Raw genomic sequence first — 25,719 nt, forward strand, 5'->3', positions numbered from 1 at the left:
ACAACATTCATAATGTTAAGGATATTTTGATCTATGGTAGGGAGTTATTAAATTTTATAATCTGTTAAAAGTGTTTATGAGTAATATACTTATATAACAACAAACTTGCTGTAAACTTAAATTGTATATGACTTATGCTTTTTTAATAATAATAATAATGCAAAAATAAGGATTATCTTTTAAAATTTACAGTGTAGCATTGGACCAACTTTTTAATATATATATATATATATATATATTTGCAGCTCTTGTTCTATGATTTATTTGCATTTTCCTTCCAACAGCTAATACCTAAACCCGGACAGTTGGTTGGCCAGCTGTCCCATACTTCTTTAGTTGCTATGGCACAAGACCAAGATGGGCAGGATGTGTCCAGTGGTGGAGGGGACATGACTGACAGTCTGTCTGTTTCAGGAGCAACCAGAGTTCGAAAAAAGAAACAAAAAGTAAGTTCATGTCTAAAACCTGCCCACATGTTTTGTATACAATTAAACAGCCTAGTTTTGAGCATTACCTTCATGTAGAGGTAACACAAATGTGTGCATGTAAAATGTCAGTTTTTCAAAAATCATAAATAGGCCTGTCACAATATATATTTTTTTTGTTATATAAAAAAAATAGTTTATCACAAAATAAATTGTGATAAACAATATTATTTTCATTTCAAGATAATTTTATGCCCCTCATTATATAATGTCAGAGCAATACTATAATAGCATCAAAATGCAAGTAGACTCTTTCAAAGAACACATTGGGCTCTATTTTGACGATCCAGGTGCAAAGCGCAGGGCGCAAGCCCATTAAGGGCATGTCAGAATCCACTTTTGCCATTATAAGGATGGAAAAATCTGCTTTGCGCCATGGCGCATGGTCTAAAAGTGTAGAGCTTGTTTTCTTAATGAGTTATAGGTGCGTTTTGAAAATAAACTAATCAGAGTCTCATCTCCCATTCCCTTTAAGAGTCAGTTGCATCGCGCTATATCACATTTGCTATTTACTTGACGGACTTTGTAAGTGAAAAAACTGAACGTTTCACTAGCAAGAAAAAAGTTAAACAGAGCATCTGCAGCGTGAGAATGAGAGATGAGGCCTCTTTGTTATCTACTTTCACTTTCGCTCTCGTGGATAAGGAAACCTTGTACGCACAGACATAAATTAGCCTATAAATAATTAATTTCATTTGTTAAGCGCAAAGATTTGTTTCAAAACTAATTCTAAATTCAGTTCTAATTTCCAGCAAACAAATAAATGAACAATAATAACGAAGTGTGCTCAAAAAAAGAGTTATATCCAAATACACATGCTGTGCCCCATATGTTCTAAAACCTGACAGGTCGGCAACTCTAAGCTTGTTTTTAATAAAACAAATATAAATATGGATATAATAAATAATACTACTAATAATAATAACATTATACAAAAGCAAAATGTCACGAATAAACTGAAAAAGCCCCCTGAGAGGAAGAAGGCATGAAAGTATGGTTTTTATATTTATGTAGGCTAGAAAATATTATGTTTTGTAATATTTTAATTCTTTATATTTATATTCTATATATATATATATATATATATATATATATATATATATATATATATATATATATATATATATATATATATATATATATATATATATATATATATATATCCTTATTACATTCTATATATATATTCTTAATATTTAAATAATTTTTAATATTTAAAGATATTTACGCTGGACTTTAGACCGGCTTTGTTCTGGTCTATAAAACAGACTTTTATAGTTTCTCAAAATAGCCACACGCCAGCAATGCGCCTACACGCCTCCCTTTTTAGACCAGAACGCCTAAATGAATTTGCTATTTAAACAGCGTTGCGCAAAACGTCAAAATGACTCTTGCGCCAAGCTGAAACAAGAAAACAACAATTTCGTCGCGCCTTGTGCCACATTGCACCGGGTGTATGATAGGGCCAATTGACTTTTATTCTTAAGTACATTTCATTTAATTATAGTCATTTAAAAAATTTAATAATGAGGCTTTAGAATCAGAATGTGAAAAGGTATGTCCTAAACAAATAATTATTAAAAAATATGAGAACAAAAAGAGCAAAGTAAAACGTAACAGAGGCTGCAATATCTGCTTCCAGACCTATTTTCAGTTGTGATGCACCCTCATGAAAATAAAGTAATTTATAATCAATACTATATTGTTTTTCTTTACCCATACTGACACCCCAAAAGACATAGAGAGATTGCACAATCAGCTAAAATGTTGCTAGAGTAGTTTTTTTATGTATGGGAGATATATATTGCATCACCAAAAAAAAAAAAAAAAAGGTTTAGGATATGTCCATGTGTTGTGCAATAAATCGATATATTGATTATTGTGACAGGCCTATGCATAATAAATAGCTTTTTTTCTTAATGCTGGCCTATAATCTTTATTGGCTGCCTGTGAAAACATGTACTTTGATCCACCCTCAAACACTGTAGTCGCTGAGGTTTGTAAGAGTTCATGTAAACATTGTCGACACGTCTAGAAGACACTGTTTTCTGCACTGAAATATACTTGTTAAAATAATTTTGCTGTGGAGGAACCAAAAAACAAGAACTTCTAGGACTGAACCTCAGAAATCATGAAGGCTATTTTGTTTCTGACTTGTGCAGCAAGCAATAGGCCAGTCAAACAGATTAGGTCATTTGATTAATCAGGGTTAAGTTGACCTTCAGAAAAGAGAGGTTAGAGGGAATGGATCCTTGAACAAACAATTTGAGCTTATATGCATGGGTAGAGCACATATTATTATTAATATTACTATTATTATTATTATTATTATTATTATTAATTTAAAACATCATCATTTAGACACTGAAACTGTAAGTAAGACTAAGTATGAAAGAAAAAGCAGGCAGAATTAACCTGATTCTGTTTTGGTTTTTATTAGTGTATGGTCACAAAAGAATTGATTGATTGATTGATTTCTTGATTGATTGATTGATAGATTGATTGATTAAGAAAAGCTCTTATTTGTGATACTAACTCTTGTCATTTGCAGAACAAGGTGAAGGTGAGGAGAGCCAGTATTTCAGAGCCCAGTGACACAGACCATGAGATCACAGTCGTGTCTGCTGTACAAGGTGATGAAAACAAGGATCACAATTACAATTACAAAACAATGGATTACTCAAAAAAATGTCTTATGACTATTAAAGTATGACCTTCTTCTGTTCTGTGGAGCATAAGAGAAGACTATTTTTATTTATTTTATTCCCTCAGAGTAGATTTTAGAATTAGTTTTTCAGAAATCCATCGTGTCTACAGTTGATTAAGTTACTGTACATGATGCTACGACAAAATAACCCATTTTATACTGTAAATCTGTGTACACTGGATGTGCCATGGCACAAAAATGCCAAATTCACGAAGTTAACTGATGTCCCTTTCTGTTTCTCATGTTTACAACTTGTGCTACTTCTGAAAAAAAAATTACAAATATAATTGTAGTTTGGTTTATTGCATCTGTTGTAGACAGATATTGCAACTTGACAATGGCTGTCAGGTGTACACTACCTGACAAAAGTGTTGTCGTCGATCCTTGTTGTAAGAGCAACAAATAATAACTTGACTTCTAGTTGATTGTTTAGAAAAGTGGGAGAAGGTAGATTTTTTTTCTGTTGAATCATCTGTTGAACTGCACCCCAATCATCACAAGTACTGCAGATGACCCATTGGACCCAAGATTCTCACAGAATTCAGTAAAGTTTGGTGAAGGAAAAATCATGGTTTGGGGTTACACTCAGTATGGGGGCATGCGAGAAATCTGCAGCGGATGGCAACATCAACAGCCTGAGGGATCAAGACGTTTGTGCCTCCCATTACATTACAAACCACAGGAGAGGGCAAATTCTTCAGCAGGATTGCGCTCCTTCTCATATTTCAACCTGCACATCAAAGTTCCTGAAAGCAAAGAAGGTCAAGGTGCTCCAGGATTGGCCAGCCCAGTCATTAGACATGAACATTATTGAGCGTGTCTGGGGTAAGATGGAGGAGGTGGCATATAAGATGAATCCAAAAAACCTTGATGAACTCTGGGAGTCCTGCAGAAACGCTCTCTTTGCCATTCCAAATGACTTTATTAATACTTTATTGCATTGAGTCATTGCAGAGATGTATCGATGCAGTCGTCCATTCATTCTTTTTACCCTGTACCATGACTTTATATTCTATTCTTTTCATTATTTCTGTTAAGTGACATGACTTGTCTAGGCAAAGTCAGACCTTACTGTCCTATATAAATAATTATAAATCAAGGCATGATAATATTTTATTTTGGTAGAACAAGTGTAATCTAGAGGCCTTTGCCTTTCATATAAGCCAAAAGTCAAGTTATTATTTGTTGTTCCCAAAGCTTTTGTCAGGTAGTGTACACCTAATTTTTTATGCTCGGAACAATATGATATGAAAATATATAAATTATATAAAAAGAATTTTAATGTTCGTGTGAGCCATCCTTTTACCTCCTCAAAATTAAATTATTTTCAATGAATGTTAACATATCAAATTGATATGATTGTGCAAATATTATACATTTCCAATGTGAGTGTCTTACTCACATGAGATGCTTGGCTGTTTTCAGATATTGTTCTCCCTCATAAGGAGGACATTGAGAGAATGGACAGTTTTCGAGAGCAGTTGGGAGAAGACTGGCTACGCTACCAGCATCATCTTCATGATACTCCAGTCATCCCATCTTTCCCAGAAGCAGACACTGTAGTGAACACCAACGGTCGCTGCACACCACCATCTCCCCTGCTTAAAACTCACACTCCTCCAACCAGTCTGGTGTTGCTCCCCCCTCCGTTGCTGTCCTCTGAAATGAAAGAGGAAGAGGCGAAAGAAGAGATGGAGAGTAGTGATGTGCAGCCTGAGACCGAGTCCACCCTGCAGTGGTCAGGTCACAGTCCCCTGAACACTGAATCTACGATTGAGACAAGTCTTGGTTACACTCAGGTTGCAACTGATGCTTACTCTGACCCACAACCACCACCAGAGGAGGATGAGGACGATAGAGGAGGTTTGTCTGCTTTTTCTCAGGTGTTTATTGATGCTGATGAATAGTGGACAAATATTATGTCTGTGAAATCTATTTATACTGTCATGATATCATCTGAGATCAAATTTTACTAGCATGTTAGCCAATAGTTTTCATGGTAGTTTAGATTTTATATTTACATTTGATCATTAAAGCACTTTTTATTTGATTGATTGAATGATTGTCAGTTTTGAGTTTGTTGCTATTTTTAGGCAACTGAAATAGATTGCTATTAACCAACTAAATGCTGGTTTGATGTCAATGGCAGAGTTTTTATTTTTAATTTATTTAAAGAGTACATTAGTAATAGGTAACACGGAATATGCACGTGCAGAAATCTGCAGATTTTTAGCTCATCGAGTCCATGTGTTTACTTGTGTAAATGTATGTACATTTATATTTATTCAGTTTTTAAATTATTAATTATAATTTCACTAATATTATTGTGATATAATAGTAAAATGAAAATGTTCATATGGTTTATTTACAATAGAGTTTGCAAAGTAATATTTTCTGTCCTTTAGTAGATATATTATAAGAGATACTTGATTTGTTTAGCAAATAAGTGGATCTAATTGGATTTGCATTGTAAAAATTAAATAAAAGTAAAAAAAAATATTAATTTTTATTTAATATATTAAGTTTTTACCTATGATACTCCTAAAATAATTCCGTATAAATCTGCAGATTTTTTACCACATTTCTCAGCAGAAAGGGCAAAAAACTCGCAAATTCGTCTGGCCCTAGTGATAGGTGACTATAGGCAAGTCCAAAACACACATATACAATGCTGAATTACACACACAGGGATTCACAGCAGCACTGAAATATGTCTAAATATGTAAAAATAAAGGATTAAAATGTAAAATATTACTAGTGTCTACATAAAAACAAAAAAGCTACCTCCTCCCATGCCTTCTTTGCCTTAGAGGGCTTTGGTGGAAACTGGCTTGTTCAATAGATAGTGTGCTCATATGCTTTAAAATCTGCCATGTAAACAGCAAATCTGCTTGTGGTCTTGTTAGAGTCACTGCTGGTAAGAGAATGGCAAGTCAAAGTTGTCATTTTAGATGTCAAAGTTTAAATCGATCCAAGCTAGTTTGTTTCAACAACTCGTCCCATTATGTTCGAGAATAGAGAACATATGCAGTCTTAGTAGCTGTTTGAACGGATTCAGCCATGTGATATTTTGCAATATGGGGCAGGGATGGGAATGAAATAAGATAAGATAAACTAAAATAAAAATAAATAAATAAATAAATAAAAGACTATGAATTTAGTGCAAATAAGACAGTATAGACAGGACAGGACAGGACAGGAAACAGTAATGCCGACCAGTACTCTACTGATATTGCACTGATATTAATATGTTGGTTCTGTAGTGAGATTGCTTATTATTTAAATTTCTTAAGTTTCATTGGATGCTAATATTTAATAACAGGACATTAACTGTTGTACAAAATAACAACATAACTTCTATTTTCAACTGATACAAAATGATTAACAATTAATTTATTTGTTTCAGAAATGTTTAACCAATACCAATATTTTGGATGTTCTGTTTGTAGCATAGTAGCTTGACTGTTTACCTGTTTCAAATTAAAATGAACTTGGCAAGTTGCACTTTTAAAGCAGCGTTTTTAACATTCTTTCCAGTATAAAGTAACACTAACAGTTTGAAAAACAATAAGTGATATATTTGAAGTATTGGCTCTTGTACTTGCATACAAAAATACTGACACATCTCTATTGGTTTGTAAAAAAATAAAATTACAACAGCTGGGTTAGTAAATTGCCACAGCCAGGTGAGTATAGCATGACCATTAATTAAACAGCCTTCCTTTTTTCACTGTTGGACTTTGTTTAACAGTGGACCTATGCAGGCCAATGCTGGTGGGACTGCTGTCAGAGGATCTGGAGACAGATCAGAAAAGAGTCTCTGAACCACTCTTCCTACGAGTGCGGCAGGGCCACCTGCTGGAGGTGGATATGCACCAGGGGTGTGTTAAAACACGAGTGGAACTAGACAGTCTGCGAGATGTGGTGACCACTGAGGCTCTCTGCACAGTGGAGGTCAGATGACATGTTTTACTTATATGAATCTATAAGATGATTACATTATCATGTAAGCGTTTTTGTCTGTTTTAATCTCTTTTTAAATCTTACAGAAGGTGAATGAGACTCAACCATCCGTGGAGCTCCATTTTCGCTACATTAGTCGTGAGAGGCGTAAACGTTGTTACATAATGCTGGATGACAAGCCTCAGGAATCGTTACAGGTCAGGAGGAGCATTCATTATTCATCACAATCATTCATAATCAACAAGTACATGGGACTTAATGGTAGAATGAAAACATTTCAAGTAGGGGTGCAAAATGCATATTGTGATATTTTATTATTACATTTAATATATGTGTATTATATAACAATATTAATGAATTATGTTGTCATTTGGAAAAATATTTAACATTTTTAAGAAACACTCCACATTTTTTAGACGTAAGCACATTTTATAAGTCCCCTATAATAAAACAGTTTCGTTTTACCATTTTAATCCATTCAGCTGATATCCTGGTCTGGTGGGAACACTTTTAGCTTAGCATTAATAAGTGAAGTGGATTTGACCATTAGCATCTCACTCAAACAGCAATTTTTTTATTTTAATTTGATTCATCCCTTTTAATTAAATTCAATTATTTATTTCCTGATTGGTTAAACACCAATTACAAGTTGCTTGGTTGCTATTTCTCAAATTGTACTATCTAAACCAGGGCTTAGCATTAACTTTTTTCATCACCAGCCACTGTGGCTAGTAGTTTTTTTAACATTACTGGCCACTCTGCAGTTTTTCTAACCACAATTCTGTTGTTGGGAAAATATATTTTTTGTGCATAAATATGACTTTGACATGCTAAAATTTCTTGATTTAGATTTTGTGTTATGTCAACATGCCTCCTCATTAATTTCACTTTTTGTGTGTTGTGTATGAGCTTGCTCAATGAGCATGAGCAAATGTTTAAATAATGGTTAGCGAAAGTAACCGGTGCTTCTTACAAAAAGACAAATCTAGAGCTCTTGAAAGCAGCAAGACGGTGGGTGCATGAGCATAAATTTTTGTCTAGTCTATTTGAAAGAGAAGCAGTCACACCAGTTGTGTTTCTAGGCACAGTTGCTTCACGCAAGGAAATGGGAGCGCGCACTTGTTTTAAACAGACGCGCGCATCAAATCAACTGTTAGCATCAGTGATCATCCTCTTATTCAGTATTCACCTGCTTTCTTTTGCTCGCGCGAACACAATTATTTTTGTCGGTTGTGCTACTTCTTGATTCTAAGATCGCCATTGCACGCATATTGGGTCATCCTTATTGTTGAACCTTGTTTAAGGAAAACTACAATTTAAAAAATATTTTCAACCGGTCAAAGTGGCTAGTGGAGGTGGCTGTCTTACCCACCACAGCTGAAATTAACCCGCATTTGGCGGGTTAGCGGGTGTTAATGTCAAGCCCTGACCTAAACCTTTGCAGTATTTGAAATGATTGATGTTACCAAATCTACAAATAACAAAAACGCATGCTTTTTAAAAAATCTGTTTTGACACATTCCAACACAATAGCATCCAATTCCATGGTTAAATAGTTCAATATTTTGACTCCTCAGGTATTGGCAGAAGTTCTCTTAAGAGTTGTGGAAGAAAACAAGCAGCAGGTGGATGATGAGAGACCAGAGACCATTTGGCTGCAGTGCCTGAAGTGTCAAGCTGAATTCTGCCAGCCGGCCAATGAGTCAGACAACAGCCTTAACCACCTGGATGAGCAAGGAAATAACAGTAAGGCTTCAGAAGAGCTTTTTTTCTTCTTTAATTCCAGGGAAATGTACAACCACATGCACCTTGCAAAACACTTTTCGTTAAATGTGTTGCAACAATTCGAATCATTCTGTGATTTGATTCCCAAATGTATCATTAGCTAACTATTGTTGCATACTCTGTTTAACTCTGGTGTGAACAACGGAACTTAAAAATACACTATAGTTGTTTTTTTTGTGAAATGCATGCTGGTTTCCTCACTGCAATTGCCACCATGGTACAATCAATTATTTACAGGGTTCATACGGCAGCATTTCCTCTAGGATTTTTTCTAGCTGTGGCGGCAGGTCTTTTTTACACAGATCTACCAACTGCCTGTGGTGTTATTTCAACGACAAATGTCTTGAGTGCAGTATTACAAGTCGAGATCACATTTATGTAATAGCCTACGAGCATGCAAATCTCTTTGCTTGCGTGCCGGTTTCCTCTGCTTGTACACAAAACTTCTTGCATACCTCCTCAAATATACGCTGCTCAAGCGCAGATCTTCTTGTGCGCTGTCAAATAAATGTTGCTGAAGTGCGATTTAGTGCGTTTATGTATCAAGTATGTCTCCAAAATTTATTAGATTTATAAGAATATTTAAGAATGTCTCCAATAGACCTAAAGAGTGGTATTAATGCGTCCTGAAGTAAAGTGAAACGGCTAGGCTATACCTCGTGTTTGCTGGTCTCACGCATCACGCACCTGTCAGTCCAACGCAATCTCATGGCAATTCATAACTTTTTGATTTAGTGGCTAATTTGTATAAATTTGTACAATCTAATTCGTAAAATTTAGTACGATTTGCTCTTTACCCAATGACGGTTAGGGGTGGGGTTGGGTGCCACGCCTCTTTCTTTAAAAACGTACATTTTAATTAGCCACTAAACTGACAAAACGTTAAATACTAACGTTTCCTCGTGAGATCAGGCTGGTCAGCCAGTTAGCAAGTGACCTCAAAGGGTTAAACAAATAACACACAGCACTACAACGGTTACAGAAAAGTTTGCGCTGTTAAAATTCACTTACCTTTTAATACGTTTTGGTGCGATCATCACCCGCTATTTAAAAAAACTAAACATGACTGAATGTTTTGAATGAAAAGCTGTAATGTAGCCATGGCGGGATGAATTTTGGCGTGGCACCCCACCATGGAAGAATGAATGTAGCGGAAACCATGTACGGTCATGAAAAACCTGGAAAAGTCATTGAAGTTTGACATTTTTGAGGCCTGGAAAAGTTTTGGAAAAAAGAAAAGCCCACAAAGTTTTGGAAAAGTCATGGAAATTAGTTTAACAAATATCTGTAAACTTGAATATAGGTCAGTTGTTTTTACTTCTTTTCTGTCTTCGGCCAAAAACATGGTCTCACATCATAATTGCTGTGTATAAATTAATTTATTAATTCATTTTTCTTGGGCTTAGTCTCAATTTTAGATGTGGCACAGCGGGAATGAACCGCCATGTGTAAGCATTATCTAAATAAATCTTACATAAAATATATATATAAAAAATTTATTCAAACTAAATAGATTGTTGTGTGTTTTATGATATGCCATAATACATTTAAACATGCATTGTTTTTTATTATTATTTACCATGTATACATAGACATTACATTAAACATTAAGTCAAGAAAATTAGCTTGAATGCCCAGGAAAAGTCAAGGAAAAATCATGGAATTTAAGTAGTGAAAATGTGTATTAACCCTGTATCTAATACAGTCGTAACCATTACTGCAATTAAACACAGTATTTCAATATGCAGGTTGACTGTTCTAGGGTTGCACGGTATACCTGTACTTTGGTTGCTATGCGATACTATGGCTCCAAAATACTGGTGGTGCCTCTGTAGTTTGTAAACGGTAGTATCATCATTAACGATTCTACAATAGTTCATGTTGCGTGTGAAAAAGTCTGCTCACACATTTGTGCAAATAATCAATAGATGTGTAGTATTTGTGCTGTTTATGGTATTGCACATTTTCTGATGCTTCAAACACACATCTAAATCAGTTCAGTTTTGTTCCTGTTAATATGATTAGCTACAATTGCCACGGCAAAAAAATGAAAATGTGCAGATACAAAATAGCTACAAATTATAGGTTTTCAATAATAAAGGAATTTTAAGTTAAATTTCTGTATTATAACTATAGGTGGGCATAAATTATTATTTTTTTATCTAGATTAATCTCACTGTAATCTTGTAAATAATCTAGATTAGTCTAGAATAAAATGGCTCATTTGAATTCTGCCAAAGGCATTCAGAATATGTGTGCTACCCAATTAATGACTAAAAGTAAGTCTTTGAGAATGTGTTTCTCGAGCCAGGTGGCAGATTAGACCAGGGGCTCATCTCCTGTTTCCAAAATGCATCACAAACTGCTTGAGAAATTGTTCTACTATGATAATTGGTGATGAAAATAAATAATGTTTAATAAGATGTACTTGTGTTTAGTAACTGTTTTTACAGTTAAACATAAATTTTGAACTGTAGGCCGATTTTTGATTACCTTAATCCGACTAAAGTCATAACTGAACTAAACAGAAATGGAATTAAGACGTGGAATATGCATATATTAGTTGTCAGCAAAGGACTGTACACACACACACATCGCAAAATGCGGAAGCTTTTTCTCTGCATTCAGCGTGCGTTATTAAATTCCATACACTTTCACCAGTCCTTACTTCTCATTTACGTCTAATTACTCAGTTTGTCACAGCGCCATGAATGAAATGTTCATGAGTGAAGGTGAAACTGTCGAACTGCAGTTTCACCCTCAAAGTCATCCAAAAACTACAAGAAAGTCTTACATGAAAGCACTTCACGTAAACAACTTAATTAAATTAAGGCAAATAACTAGATTACATATGTCCATGTAAACATAGTCAGTAGTGTCTTCGAAGTAAGTGAAAGATCCAGAAAGGCATCCTGCTGATTTTAGTCAGTAGGGCACTTTTTTGTCAGACGGCTCACCAGTTTGACTTTCAATCACCGCCATTCATTTTAAAAAGCACCCGGTTCATTTTTATTTGTATGCTTTATTTGAACACATAAACTCTACAGGAGCCTGATAGTTAGAGGTGGAGCTAAGATTAATCAGATTTACTCTAGCGAACTGCATCCATGTTTGCACGTCACGTTTGATGTAGTAATTTCACAGCAGGAATACACACAGGTTTGAAGACTCGTTCTCGCCACCAACAGTGCGATTCGGCCAGGTATACATCTACGCTAAAATATCAAGGTGAAAGTCATCATAGCTTGCGTAGAATAGACCCAGCTTCCAATCCAACTTTGAGAATAAATTAACAGCGATATTTAATTATTTGATATTTTTTATTTATTTTTCAATATTTATTATTAGAGAATAGATTAACGGCGATATTTATTTTATTGCCCAATAAGAGTCTTGCGTCAACAAAGCACATTAATGCCGATAACAGCCCACCACTAACTATAACATATAAAATATAGTATTTGTGACAATTTGCTTTTCAAAGATTTGATTTATGTATTAATACAGTATCGCAATACTACCTGATATCATGATACTTCAGCGAGTATAGTATGGTGGCCTAAATTTATAGTACCATGACAACCTTAGACTATACTAGATAATTGATGCTCGTTAGTACCATGGCGGCACCTCTAGGGGAAAAAAACATGAATCAAACTTATCATGACTGTTTAATCATCTTGTTGGAGCATGATAGAACCTGGATAAAATATGCCAGTAAAGAATTGCCTGAATACTGAAAGGTTGCCAATTGTTGGGTGTGAGAGCTTGGGACTCTATCAAGCAGCCAGTGAATATAATATTTGACCCATTTTCAGTATAAAACTTTTAATTGTAGAATGTTTTTTTTTTTACTCTCAGCTGTTTTGATTTTAATGATTGGTTTGTTACACATTTCGTCTTTCCATGCACTGCATAGTTTTGAAACATGCTTTGACACGCCCCGGAGGCTCTGGGACATTTGTTCAGCTGTTTTCAGTCTGTTTGGTGTCCTGCAGATCATCTGGACTAAACACATGATTGTTTCTGCATGGGGGAGAGATCAGTGAAGGTGTTTATTTTGAAAGCGTTAACGCTCTTATAAGTCCAAAGTAAAAAGAAAATGTATTGTCAAAGACTGTTCTGTAAGGAGTTTAACCTTGAATGACATGAGTGTGTCATATTGATTTGTCTTTTAAGCTTCAGTCTTGTTTTAATAACTGAACTGAATTAGATTGTCTGGATACATCAAAAGCTTTAGACTTAACATATGTCATAGTGATTGACTGGCTGATGATTTTTTACAGAGTGCACTGTCATCTGCTCAGAGTGCAATAGCGATCATGTGGTTCAGTTAGCTGCCCAATCAACTCCTTCCACCAGTACACCATTTGAACAAAATGGTGAGAGATACTTTACTTTTGATGACCGGGATAATGCTGACCATCTCCAGCACAGCGAGGTCCAGGTATTTATGTTTGTTTAATATTACTAATATTGGTCCATGTATACTGCTTCATTTGTTAATTAATCTTAATTTGCTTCATTCCTTCAGAGTTTGGTCCTATCCCACGGGAGCCCACTTCATTTGACTCAGCAATCAGAGGCCTCTACAGAGGGAGCTTACTTTCACACAGCCCATAGTTTTCTGTCTAATTGTTTTCCCAATCAGAATGAAGCTGAGCAGAGAACCTCTCCACTAATCAACTTCAGCATAACTGATGGAGAAGCGCAAAGTGACTCAGAGGGAATGAAGGAGAACTTGGCTGACAAATCCTGCTGCAACAGCTATGAAAAGCAGGCACTGCTGTCACCAAAGTATACCGGAGGACCAAACACTGGTAGGCGGTCTATTAAAAGATAATAAGAAGATAGGAAGAAACTGCTATGGCTCAAAATATAAAGCCTACATGATGGTGTATATAATTTTATTATTTTCTGAACACATTAGCATTGAGGCCTTTAAAAATACAAACAAACAAACAAACAAAAAAAGATGGATTAAAACTATCTTTGGAAATTGCTACTGTATAGTTACTGGCCTAAGCTAGGCCTGTTTTAGAATGGTCAGTTAAGTACTGTAGTGGAGTGTTTTGTAAACATGACCGGAATTACAGAATAGAAGGTCATTTTTTTCCTCTGTTTTTATTTTTCTTTTCAGCTCAGTTTGACCTGCTTTCAGAAGCTGTGGATCATCGGCTTCAACTATTCCTGGATGTGGAAGTGTTTGGGGGAGAAGAGGAGCTTCGCTGCTTTTTGAAGGCACTCTTAACATAGCCACCAATAACACTGACTAGAAAAATAACATTAACTATTAACTAAAAGGGAGATTAGAATTGGAAAGAGCTTGAGTTAAATTAACACAACCAATAAACTTTAGTGTCTTAAAGATATAGGGCCCTATCATACACCTGTTGCAATAAGGCGCATGATGTGTTTGGTGAGATTTGTTGCTGTTTGCAAACCAACGCAACCCTTATTTGCCGGTTTTGCAGCCCGTTGTTTAAATAGCAAATCCATTTGCACCACTTTGTGGACTCATGGGTGTGCCGATCTATAAAGGAGGTGTGTTGGGGCCCATTGTTGGCGCATTGCTACTTTGAGGAACTGAAATAGACAGCGCAATACACCAGCTGAAAATATTACCAAAATGATTATTTTCTACATAAATATAAAAACACCTGCCTCCATGCCTTTTTCATCTCAGGGGGCTTTTTTCAGTTTATTCATGACAATTTACTTTTGTATATATTATTATTATTATTATTACTATTATTAGTGTTATTTATTATAAGCATATTTATATTTGTTTTATTAAAAACAAGTTTAGATTTGTCCACCTGTCGGGTTTTAGAGCATATGGGGCATAAGAACAATGTGTTCGGATATAACTCAGTTTTTTGAACACACTTCTTTATTATTGTTTATTAATTTGTTTGCTGTAAATTAGATCTGCATTTAGAAATAGTTATGAAATAAATCTTTGCACTTAACAAACTAAATTAAATATGTTGGCTGATGGATGTCTTCAGTGGAACAAGTACAACACCGTTTTCTTTATCCACAAAAGAAAAGGAGTAAAGAGTAAAAGTAAAGTATAGTGTAAAGAGGCCGAATGGAGGAGGGTCGTTCTTTATCCTCTCACTGCAGATGGTCGGTTTAACTGTTTTCTCGCTAGTGAAGCATTCAGTTATTCCACTTGCAAAGTCTGTCATGTAAATAGCAAGTGTACCATGGCGTGATGCCTTGGTCTTATTAAGGGAATGGTAGATCAGCCTCTGTTTTCCACTATATATCATAGTTGATCATATCCAGGCAATAATCAGACTTTCATCCTGTCTAGGGTACGTTTTTCAAACACAAGGGTGTGTTTCTGCCTTAACCATTTGTTTTTCTCCAAAAAAACAAGGAAACCCAGAACAGCACAATTATTTTATTTACATTTGATTTGGCACACTCCCTTCACACTCGCCTTTTAATTTCTCAAAATTCATAAATAGTCTCCTTTTGTTAAGTTTAAATTCTAATGTTTTAATAACACTCAAAATCCTAATTCCATTAAACTAACCAATGCATTCTTTTGTTTATGTTCCAAATATGCTTGAGTTTTTATCCATCATTAATGAATGTGTTAAGTAAATGCTTAATTTGTAAGTGCTCTGTTTAAAATCTTACCTTTACCATTTTTGTGTTTTCACTTTTTTCAGATGTCAATTGTGAAGTTTGGAGATGCAGTGGAGTTCCATTCCCTCATGGTTGTGTCAGACCAATACATCTACATCTTAGAAATCACCTCACAGTCTGAGTAAGTTATTTTTTCAGTTAAGTGGAGGCTATAAAACAGAAGCTAGGTATTGTCAACTAAAATCTTTAAATATGCTAATGTTGGGTGAACGTAATAGTCATGTGTGCGCACAACATCAAATTGGGTAAGTGATATAAAAAAAGAGAAATTGAGAATGTGAATGAAAAATCCATGTTAAAACACATAATGTTGCTTTTGGACTTTTATATCAGTATTTTTATCTTATTTATAAGAAGAAAAATATGATGAGCACAAAGTTTCCTGGTATCAACAATACAGCACTGATACAACATTTTAGGAGAAAACCAAAACCTAAATCCTTAACCTGCCTTAACTTTAAGTATGTTGCAGACTTGTGATAAGAGAGTGTTTTAAAAATCCAACACATTATTTTTATTGACTTTACATACATCACACCACGCCAATTGTTTTTAATGTACAAAATGACTTCAGCCCTTAACAGGGTACATTATGTCTTGACCTTTTTTTGGTGAGGTTTTCTTTTTTGACAAATCAACAGATTGACAAATTGACAAATATTGCAAAATGTACACTTAATCATCCTTGCAATCTTGTAGTTTGCAGTGTTACACCATTTCATACTAATCCAAACTTGTTCATTCTTGAGTAGAACATTGGTATGTACAGGGATAAATGGATTTCCAATTGAAGTACTGAATGATGCATCTGCACTCAGTTCTTGTGCCTTTTCACACCCTTAACATGATGGTACATGGTGCATCTTGCAGTGTTTAAATGACCGATAGAATAGTTCACCTGAAATGATCTTTATTTACTCATTCTTATATTGTTCCATGATAAATAATGATGTTTATTTAAAACCTTAAAGATCCCACTACCATGTGAATTAAGTGGTTCTTCTAAATAGATATCATGTCTGAATGGAGGAACTATACATTTAACAATTTTTTCAACCTTTGTCTTTGTTCGTGAAATGAAATTTTACTTTTATAAATTTAACACCATCTGAACTATCTTATGCCTGTCAATTAATGGACAAAGGAAATGTATCCTGTTTTTAAATAATGAAAAGAAAAAACAATTAAAACAGCTATAATATATACTGTATTTTTCATAATATACTGCATTTATCAACTTGGCTCATGATTTACAAGAGTCTTTATTTTCTGTTGCAGAGGGCAACCTTCAGACTGGCTGCGGAAAAGAGAAAGTCATCAGTTGTGTGAGCTTAGCTATCTGGAGGTGGGTTTGGGTTCTCAGACTATACACCTGGAGTTTGGCGAAGGGGAAGCAGCGTACACATTACTTGTGCGAAACAGCGCCCGCTGCAAATGGTTTTTCAGCAAGCTTACAGGCAAGACTTCCTTTTTCACACTGTGTGGTTTCTTAGAAGGAAACGAGAAGTAGAAAAGACTTACGCATTAAAAATATGTTGGTGAGCAATGGTTTAGCAAGTTGATTGATTGGTTAGCGATTCACCATGACAAAGTGAACAAAAGATGTTCTTTCTTGATGAACGGTTCTTTATTCAGAGCTGTTTTTAACTTGTTTGTTTAAAGGTGTCGTCTGAATAGGAGGTGTGTGGCTTAGCTAAGGGCAAAAAGTCTCTAGAAACATATTTTACAGGTCCCTTTTCAACCTCAGAAATTGGCTCAATATAATTTGAGCTGTTTTGGTTGTATTTTGAAGCATTATGAATAATAATAGCTCTGCACTGATGTTTCCACAACTTATGTCAGTGTCTGATGCTCACACACACAAACATGCATCTTTCCTTGTAAAGTGACTAGCTTTTCATGTCTCTTCGGGGTGGAATTGAATACATTTATAACCCATATATCCCGCATTTTGCATTTTGGCTCGCTGTGAACAGATGAGTGGCTTCACATAACTTCTTACTCTTCTTTAAAGCCTGTTCAATTTACTAAGTCCAACCTACAGTGGGATATACTATAAAGCATAAATAAGAGGAAAAAAAATAAATATTGTTGTAATCTCACTAGGAAATGTGTCCAATCAAATGGTGCCTAGAATGTGCGTATTAATGGTCCCGCGTGGATTGTCAGAGTCTGTTTTGTTTAAATTGCCTTGTTTTTGCATCAGGATTTCACACTCACAGGATTTACAAAATAACATGGAAATGGATTTAAGGCTCACGTTGTGTCATTTAGACTCACTGGCCACTTTAATAGGTACACCATACTAATACCAGGTTAGACCCTCTTTTGCCTTCAGAACTGTCTTAATCTTTCGTGGCACAGATTCAACAAGGTACTGGAAATATTCCTGAGAGATTTTGGTCTATATTGACATGATAGCATCATGCAGTTACTGCAGATTTGTCAGCTGCACATCCATGAGGTGAATTTCCTGTTCCACCACATCCCAAATGTGCTCTATTGCAGTGGTCCCCAACCCCCGGGCCGCGGATCGGTACTGGTCCGTGGATCAATCAATACCGGGCCGCACAAGAATTAATTATCTTTAAGTTGGCAGATAAAGTAGCTGTATTTAAAGCCAAACTGGATTTGTGGGGACGGCATGTGAACAGAGACATATTGGACTTGCATGATATTTTTTTCATTTGTTTCACGGGCACACGCAAAGCTTGAATGTAAACCAACAACGGCTTATCATAAGCATCTTATCGATAATTATTTACACGGTTGGCATTAAGATGAACATATAAACATTTTCTGCCTAATTTCTAGCACCTAAATATGTCTAGAAAAATATTCAAAGGCTTTTATTCTCATAAAACGCACGAACGTAAATGCATCTGACTGTTCTGATTGGCTAAAGCAGACGTCTCACGTCAGAAAGCTCTAGACGTGCACGCGCTCTTTCCAGCCATCTTCCTTCTGCGTTTACACAACGCAGCATTCCGGCAAATTACCAGTAATGTGACAACTTCTCTTTTCGGAAAATAGCCAGAACAAATTTATCAGTATTTTTAAAAAGGCCCTGTTCACACATACACACCTTTCCGGAAAATTGCCGGATTTTTCGGAAAGGTCTGTATGTGTGAAAGCGGCTTTTGTATCCCATTACCCCCAGATGGGACCATCTCGTTGCAAAGAAACAAGCTCAGGGCTCCTATTGATTTAGCGTTACGGACAGTTTTTGATGTTATAACATGTTATATTGTTGGAGCAATGTGCTAATAAAGTTATTACTTCCTAATGTTATAATAGCATTGTAATGTTGGAGCAATGTGCTAATAAAGTTCCATATGAGTACACAGTGGATTCACGTTTATTATTATTATTTCAACACTTCCGGTCTGCAGTAAAATTGTCAAGCGTTGACCGGTCCGCAGTTAGAAAAAGGTTGGGGACCACTGCTCTATTGGATTGAGCGCTGGTGACTGTAGAGACCATTTGATTACAGTGAACTCATTGTAAAGTTCAAGAAATCAGTCTGAGATGACCCACTGTTTATTACATGGTGTACAATTCTGCTGGAAGTAACGATCAGGAGATAGGTACACTGTGGTTATAAAAAGATGAATAGGGTCAGCAACAATACTCAGGTAGACTGTGGCGTTGACACGATGAGCTCAATTGGTATTAATAGGCCCAAAGTGTGCCAAGGAAATATCCCCCACATCATTACACCACCACCCCCAACATAAACCATTTATGCAAAACAGCATAGATCCATGTTTTCATTTTGTTGATGCCAAATTCTGACCCTACCACCAAAATGTTGCAGCAAAAATAAAGACTCATCAGACCAGGCAGTTTTTCCAATCTTCTGTTTTCCAATTTTGGTGAGCCTGTGCGAATTATAACCTCAGTTTCCCGTTCTTAGCTGACAGGAGTGGCACCCGGTGTTGTCTTCTGCTGCTGTAGACCATTTGCCTCAAGGTTGGATGTGTTGTGCGTTCAGAGATGCTCTTCTGCATCCCTTGAACTTAACGAGTTCAAGGTTAAATATTTCGGGTTATTTGAGTTACTGTTGCCTTTCTGTCATCTCAAACCAGTCTAGCCATTCTCCTCTGACCTCTGCTATCAACAACGCATTTGCACCCACAGAACTGCCGCTCACTAGATTGTATTTTTTTCGGACCCTAGAGATGCTTGTGCGTGAAAATCCCTGTAAATTAGCAGTTTCTGAAATACTCAGACTAACCCATCTGGCACCAACAACCACGCCACGCTAAAAGTCACTTAAATCACCTTTCTTCCCCATTATTATGCTGGGTTTGAACTGTAGTAAATCATCTTGACCATGTCTACATCCCTAAATGCATTGAGTTGCTGCCATGTGATTTTACTGATTAGAAATTTGCTTTAAAGAGCAGTTGGACAGGTGTACCTGATAAAGTGGCTGGTGAGTGTATACTGAACCCTTATATTCAGCTACCCTCAATTTCTTTGTGTGAAATCTTTAAAATGTATTTTTGTCTAGTGTTAATTTGAAATGTCTTTTAAAACTTGTTATTTGCATATGTTTTTCAGTTTAATCTGAGATCACTGTAAACATGGGCTTGATGCTGGCATAGCATTAAAAAGTGATTAAATAATAAATAAATAATTAAATAAGAATTATAAGGAAGTAAAAAGATTTGAAAAATGACAGATAGCTAACCCTTTTTCATATTTCAAAAACTAGTTGCAACCAGCCTTTAAGGAATATTTACATTCATAGTTCATTATAGTTATCTTATAGATGGTGTTCATTTTCACCATATACAAAAAAAAGAGAGTTGTGTATGAAAAAAGGGCGTTGCAAAGATCATAGTGCAGCAGCAGCAACACAAAACATTGACCTGAATACAGAAGAAGACTCCACACATTGACCTAAACAATGAAACTGACACTTTTTTTCCCACGCTAATCCATTTATTCCATAACTGATTAGGTTTCGTTTTTGTGGTTTTTCAATATGCCTACAGCACTAGAAAAAACGTTATGGGCCTCTATTTTCTGTCAAGACATTACCCTTCCAGGATGTTTTTTGAAACTCTGTCTGAAATTTCACTCAAGAATCATTGTCTCTTTGGGTTAGTAGTGCCGTTGTGTTGGGGTTGTTTTTCAAAAGCATCAACATAAGATGTTTGATAATGGCTGACTTTTGAATTTTTAAAGAATGTGCTTAATGCAAAGATAGGTTATTATAAGTTGCTTTTGTTATATATATTGATGAGTTTTTGTAAGTTAGGTAGTTAGTTAGTTAGATACTTTATTAGATACTTTTTTTAATCCCGAAGGAAATTCAGTCATCCAAGTTTCCAAAACATAAAATTCCTAGACAAACACTCTCACTCTGAATAGAAAAACACTTTAAATACTTCGAAGCTATAAATGTAATAAATCATGGGTAAAAAAAAAAAAAAATGTAAATAAATATATATATACATATAGGAATTCTGTGCGTGTGTGTGGCAGTCCCAGTACTGTTATGATATGGGGTAGTAACTCAGTCGTTTATTTCCAGCACACCTTCTCAGTGCCATTATAGAGCTGGAAGACCTCTTGGGACAAAGGAACTCCTCTATCTATTTAACATTTCAGAGAAAGTAACCTGATGTTGAACATGCTCCTCTCTTTAGAGAATCTCCTTTGAGGGGGGTGACTGTCATTGCTCATTGCATTGCAAGTTGCATCAGCATAGCGCAAAAGGCACTTGAAACAAAAATAAAATTGTTCACACTTTACAAGTTTTAGAATACTGAAGCATAATGTCTGTGCTTGAATATCAACAGTAAAATATAATAATAATGATAATAATAATAATTATTATTATTATTATCCACAGACAAGTGGGTATTCAGGCTTTTACATTTATTTACATGTATTTTAAAAATTTTTAGCCAAGTGTTGTGAGACTGATGCATGCTGTCCTGTGCTTTTCTCTCGATTAGATGTACAGTATCATTTGCAAAATGGTGATCTAGCTATGATTTGTGCAATGCACTCTCTCACAATGCATCTCACACCACAACATTTCCTTTCGATCATTCAGTAACTTTGTCACTGCATGATTATATGACATTATAATATTAACTTCACCCAGTTGAGATGCTCTCTAAAGCACATATTTTGTAGAAGAAGTTCTTTGCTAAATGTAGCTCTACAGTAATTTTTTTTAATTCACAAAAAAAGATTTAATAGTTCTTTGAGAGTTTCCACATTAGGAATCATGTGCTTCATTTTTAGTGTATATATTAAATAATTTTAGGTTGAGTGCTAAATGTGACAAAAATGTATATAAACATCAAAATATTGGTTTAAAAATAAAAAATATACAATAAATTAATAAAATACAAATATTTCAGTTCAATTATTGCTCACTGGCTGAATGTAAATCAGCAAATAATGCAACCACTGTAGTATTACTTATGAATTGTTCCTACTGTATGAACAAGATTTATCAATAAATAGGTCAAACTATTTGAACCAAGTAGTCTTTATTGAATCAAATCCATATAAGCTATTAGCACATCTGAGTCATCTACTGACCTGCAAAACCTTTACTTTCAGTGTAGTCCACATCAAAGTGTGTCTGTGTCATTTAGTAGTTTAGAAACCTGCAGGGATCTACACACCTAAATTGACTCAAACATTGATGGATTAGTCTACATTTTAAAGTAAGCGCACAATTTGGGTCTAACATCCCCACCCTTCAAGTCATACGTGATTCAAGTTGGATAGTGCTGAGACAAGCTTGTTGGCAAATTGTGCTTGTTAGAGTCATAAGCAATCACTTGGAAGACAGATGTGAAAAAAGTCACAGACAACAACATTTGGGAACAGCACAGAGTTTTACACTGTTTCCTTATTCAATAGTAGCCAGGGGTGGGCAGCTCGTTCCTTCTATCAATCTTTTCTGTTTTTGTTTTTTTTCTTAATGAGTGATCACTGATTTTAGAATATTTTAATAATAGTAACAATGATAGTGCCGCATATTAAATAAATATGTACTAAAATAGGAACAGGAATGGGAACTATAATATTCCTTCGCTGTAACTCCGCTAATGGGTCAGTGTTTGCTCATAGCCTCACATGTTCAAAGCACAGTACACAGTGCACACACCCAGCGCAGGTTTTAAAACTTGAGTGTGGGGCTTTGGTCATCATGACTGAACAAAAAAGAAGCTTACTTTGGAGCTATTTTACTTCAGTTAATAAAGTTGAGGCTTTGTGTGACACTTGTCACAAAACAGTATGCCACTGATTAGTCAAAAAAATATTTTTTAACGATCTAGGTAAAAAGTCTATAGCGCATGAGGAAAAAGCATTAAAGGCATGCTGGAATCCACTTCTGCTATTTTTAGGACAGAAAAATATGGTTTGAGACGCACTGCACAGTCTAACAGGGTTGTGCTTATTCTCTTAATAAGTTATGGGTGTGTTTTGAGCATAACGTGCATTAAACCAATCAGAGTCTTATCTTACATTCCCTTTAGGAGTTGTGTCACGCCATGGTGTATTTGCTATTTATATTGTGGACTTTGTGAATGGAAAAAAAAAGCTTCACTATGAGAAAACAGTTAAACAAACCATCTGCAGTGCGAGAATAAAGAACTAGCCTCCTCCATTCTGCCTCTTTACTTTTACTCTACTCTTTTACTTTCGTAGATAAGGATACAGTGTTGTACGCACTCTACTGAAGACATCCATCAGCCTACATATTTAATTTCATTTGTTAAGTGCAGAGATTTCTTTCAAAACTATTTCTAAATTCAGTTCTAATTTCCAGCAAACGAATAAATGAACAATAATAGGGAAGTGTGGTCAAAAGTTACAAATAGTTATATCCAAATGCACATCCTATTCTTATGCTCCATATAGTGACAGGTGGACAAATCTAAACTTGTAAAACAAATATAAATATACATAAATAATAAATAATACTTTTCATAATAGCAACGTTATAAAAATGCTAATTGTCCTGAATAAACTGAAAAAAAGTCCCCTTGACATGAAGGCGGTATGGAGGCAATGGTTTTTATATTTATGTAGAAAATAATAATTTTTGTAACATTTTAATTCTTTATTTTCTATATGTAAAGATATTTGTATGTTGCTGTACATCCTGTGTATATTAAGCAATGTGTAAGTGTTTGGACTTGCAAAGTTGCAAAACTAAGGCAATGCACTGGACTTTAGACCAGGTTTTAGTTGGTCAATGATGTCTATTTCAGGTCCTCAAAATAGCAACGCACAAACAATGCACCTTAACAAACATCTTTTATGAGTCCACAAAGTGGCACAAATGGATTTGCCATTTAAACAACATGGCGCAAACCGTGAAAATTAGGGTTGCACTGGTCTGAAAATAGCAAACAAATTGCACCATACATGTTTTGCACGTTATTACGCCGGGTGCATGATAGAGCCCTTGCTGTTCATAGCCAATTTTCATTTAATAATGTTAAACAATTTAATAAACATAAAAAAGAATTATGTCTGTTGTATTTTATTTAAATACATTACTGAAGGTGATTAAAAACCATTATAAAACCACTATAAAATATTTCATTGAAGTATTGTTATAGAGAACTGCAATACTTCTTGGATCGGAAAGAAAATAACTGGTATTGCGCATCCCTAATAGTAGCTGTTGTGGCCTGTCAGGGGTTTCTTTTATCCGCAGTTATCAACATTTAGTAAGTATTATCTAAAGAAGAACAATATAATTTACAGGTACATGAGATTTTAAGGTAAAGGAAGAAAGCCATGCTCTGCATTATTTGGTCATTTACACTTGAGTTTTAAATCCAGTGGCTGACTTCTGTGCCTTTTCTCTGCTACAGTACTTGAGGCTCTTATCAGGCAGTCAACCTTCCAAACAACCTTGAAAAACTACTTCCATGTTTACCTTTACTTCACAGCAATGCATTGTAAAAGCTACTTTTTATTAATTCAATACCACCATTATTTAGAGATACAAGCTACAAACAAGCACAGTTTATAGAATTATGCATAACGTAGTAACAACATATGACAACATAAGAACAAACATAAAAACTGATTTAATCACAAGTTTCTGTAATTACAGTTAATTGTACAGTACCTATTTATTTAAATGTGTAAACCTGTCTATCTGTCTGGCTGGCTGGCTGTCTGTCTGTCTGTCTTTCTGTCTGTCTGTCTGTCCGTTATTTAATGTAAAATGAATAATGTTAGGCATTTAGTCATCTGTGTGTTTGTAATAACATTGTGTAAAGAGGGTAGGTTCTGCGTTCAGCTTTATAAAGGAGATTAACTATGACATTTGTTCGGTCTATTAAATGCTAAATTGTTTAATTATACTAAATAGTTTAATTAAATGGACAGTGCAGTCTAGTATAATGTCATGCAGCAATTATGTGAGCATAATTGTGAAAGCTGTTTGGTAAGGCTAGTTTAAGGTATAAGAAAAAAAAAAACTGGTGTGAAAATTCGTACTCATTACAGCTCTCTGCCTTATTGTAGAAGTTGCAAGGGAATTGGCCCCCAAGTCTGACAGCAAGCTGAAGGGAATCTCCACGACTCGACTCAACCCACAGCACCACCTCTGGTATGCAGTACAAAGAGGCAGGCATTTTCCCTCTCCAACTCCTCTCTTTGTCTTTGTTGTAGGCTTTTGTTTGTGTTTTCTTTTGCTTTCATGTTTTTGTCTGTCTGTTGTACCCAAAGCCTATTCCTAGAGGGAGAGTTCACCCAAAATTTAACATTTCTCATTATTTACTCACCCTTAAGTGGTTCCAAACTTTTTACGAGTTTATTCAGTTGAAGAAAGTTGGAAATGTAAGCTTTTACTTTTATAGTAGGATAAACAAATACTAAGAAAGTCAATGGTTACAGGTTTCCAGCTTTTTTCAAAATTTCCTTTTTTGTGTTTAACAGAAGAAAGAAACTCAAATTGGGTTTTGGAACAGGTAAAGGGTGAGTAAGTGATGGTGCGCAAACTATCCCTTTAAATCCAAAAACGCGAGACTATTATGACTTTATTAATTGTATGGTTTAGTTAAACATTTTAGTTTGTGATCCCAAGGTAAACATAACTCTATAAATCATTTG

At 35.2% G+C, this 25,719-nt stretch overlaps 1 protein-coding gene across 5 annotated transcripts in view; it reads left to right on the forward strand.

Moving 5' to 3' along the window:
- stk11ip (serine/threonine kinase 11 interacting protein) overlaps positions 1-25,719 on the forward strand; it is a 44,065-nt gene that overhangs the window by 7,588 nt on the left and 10,758 nt on the right. For 3 of the 5 annotated variants that reach the window (XM_087256198.2, XM_087256196.2, XM_087256197.2), the window contains exons 12-23: positions 285-446; positions 3,037-3,118; positions 4,618-5,055; positions 6,944-7,146; positions 7,242-7,352; positions 8,733-8,901; positions 13,227-13,387; positions 13,475-13,760; positions 14,081-14,181; positions 15,627-15,724; positions 16,882-17,060; positions 25,132-25,216. In XM_087256198.2, the coding sequence (XP_087112324.1) occupies positions 342-446; positions 3,037-3,118; positions 4,618-5,055; positions 6,944-7,146; positions 7,242-7,352; positions 8,733-8,901; positions 13,227-13,387; positions 13,475-13,760; positions 14,081-14,181; positions 15,627-15,724; positions 16,882-17,060; positions 25,132-25,216 (2,018 nt within the window). In that variant the 5' untranslated portion in view covers positions 285-341. 5 annotated transcript variants of the gene reach the window in all.

The sequence above is a fragment of the Danio rerio genome, chromosome 6 (assembly GCF_052040795.2).
Source record: "Danio rerio strain M-AB ecotype USA chromosome 6, GRCz13ab, whole genome shotgun sequence".
Taxonomy (NCBI): domain Eukaryota; kingdom Metazoa; phylum Chordata; class Actinopteri; order Cypriniformes; family Danionidae; genus Danio; species Danio rerio.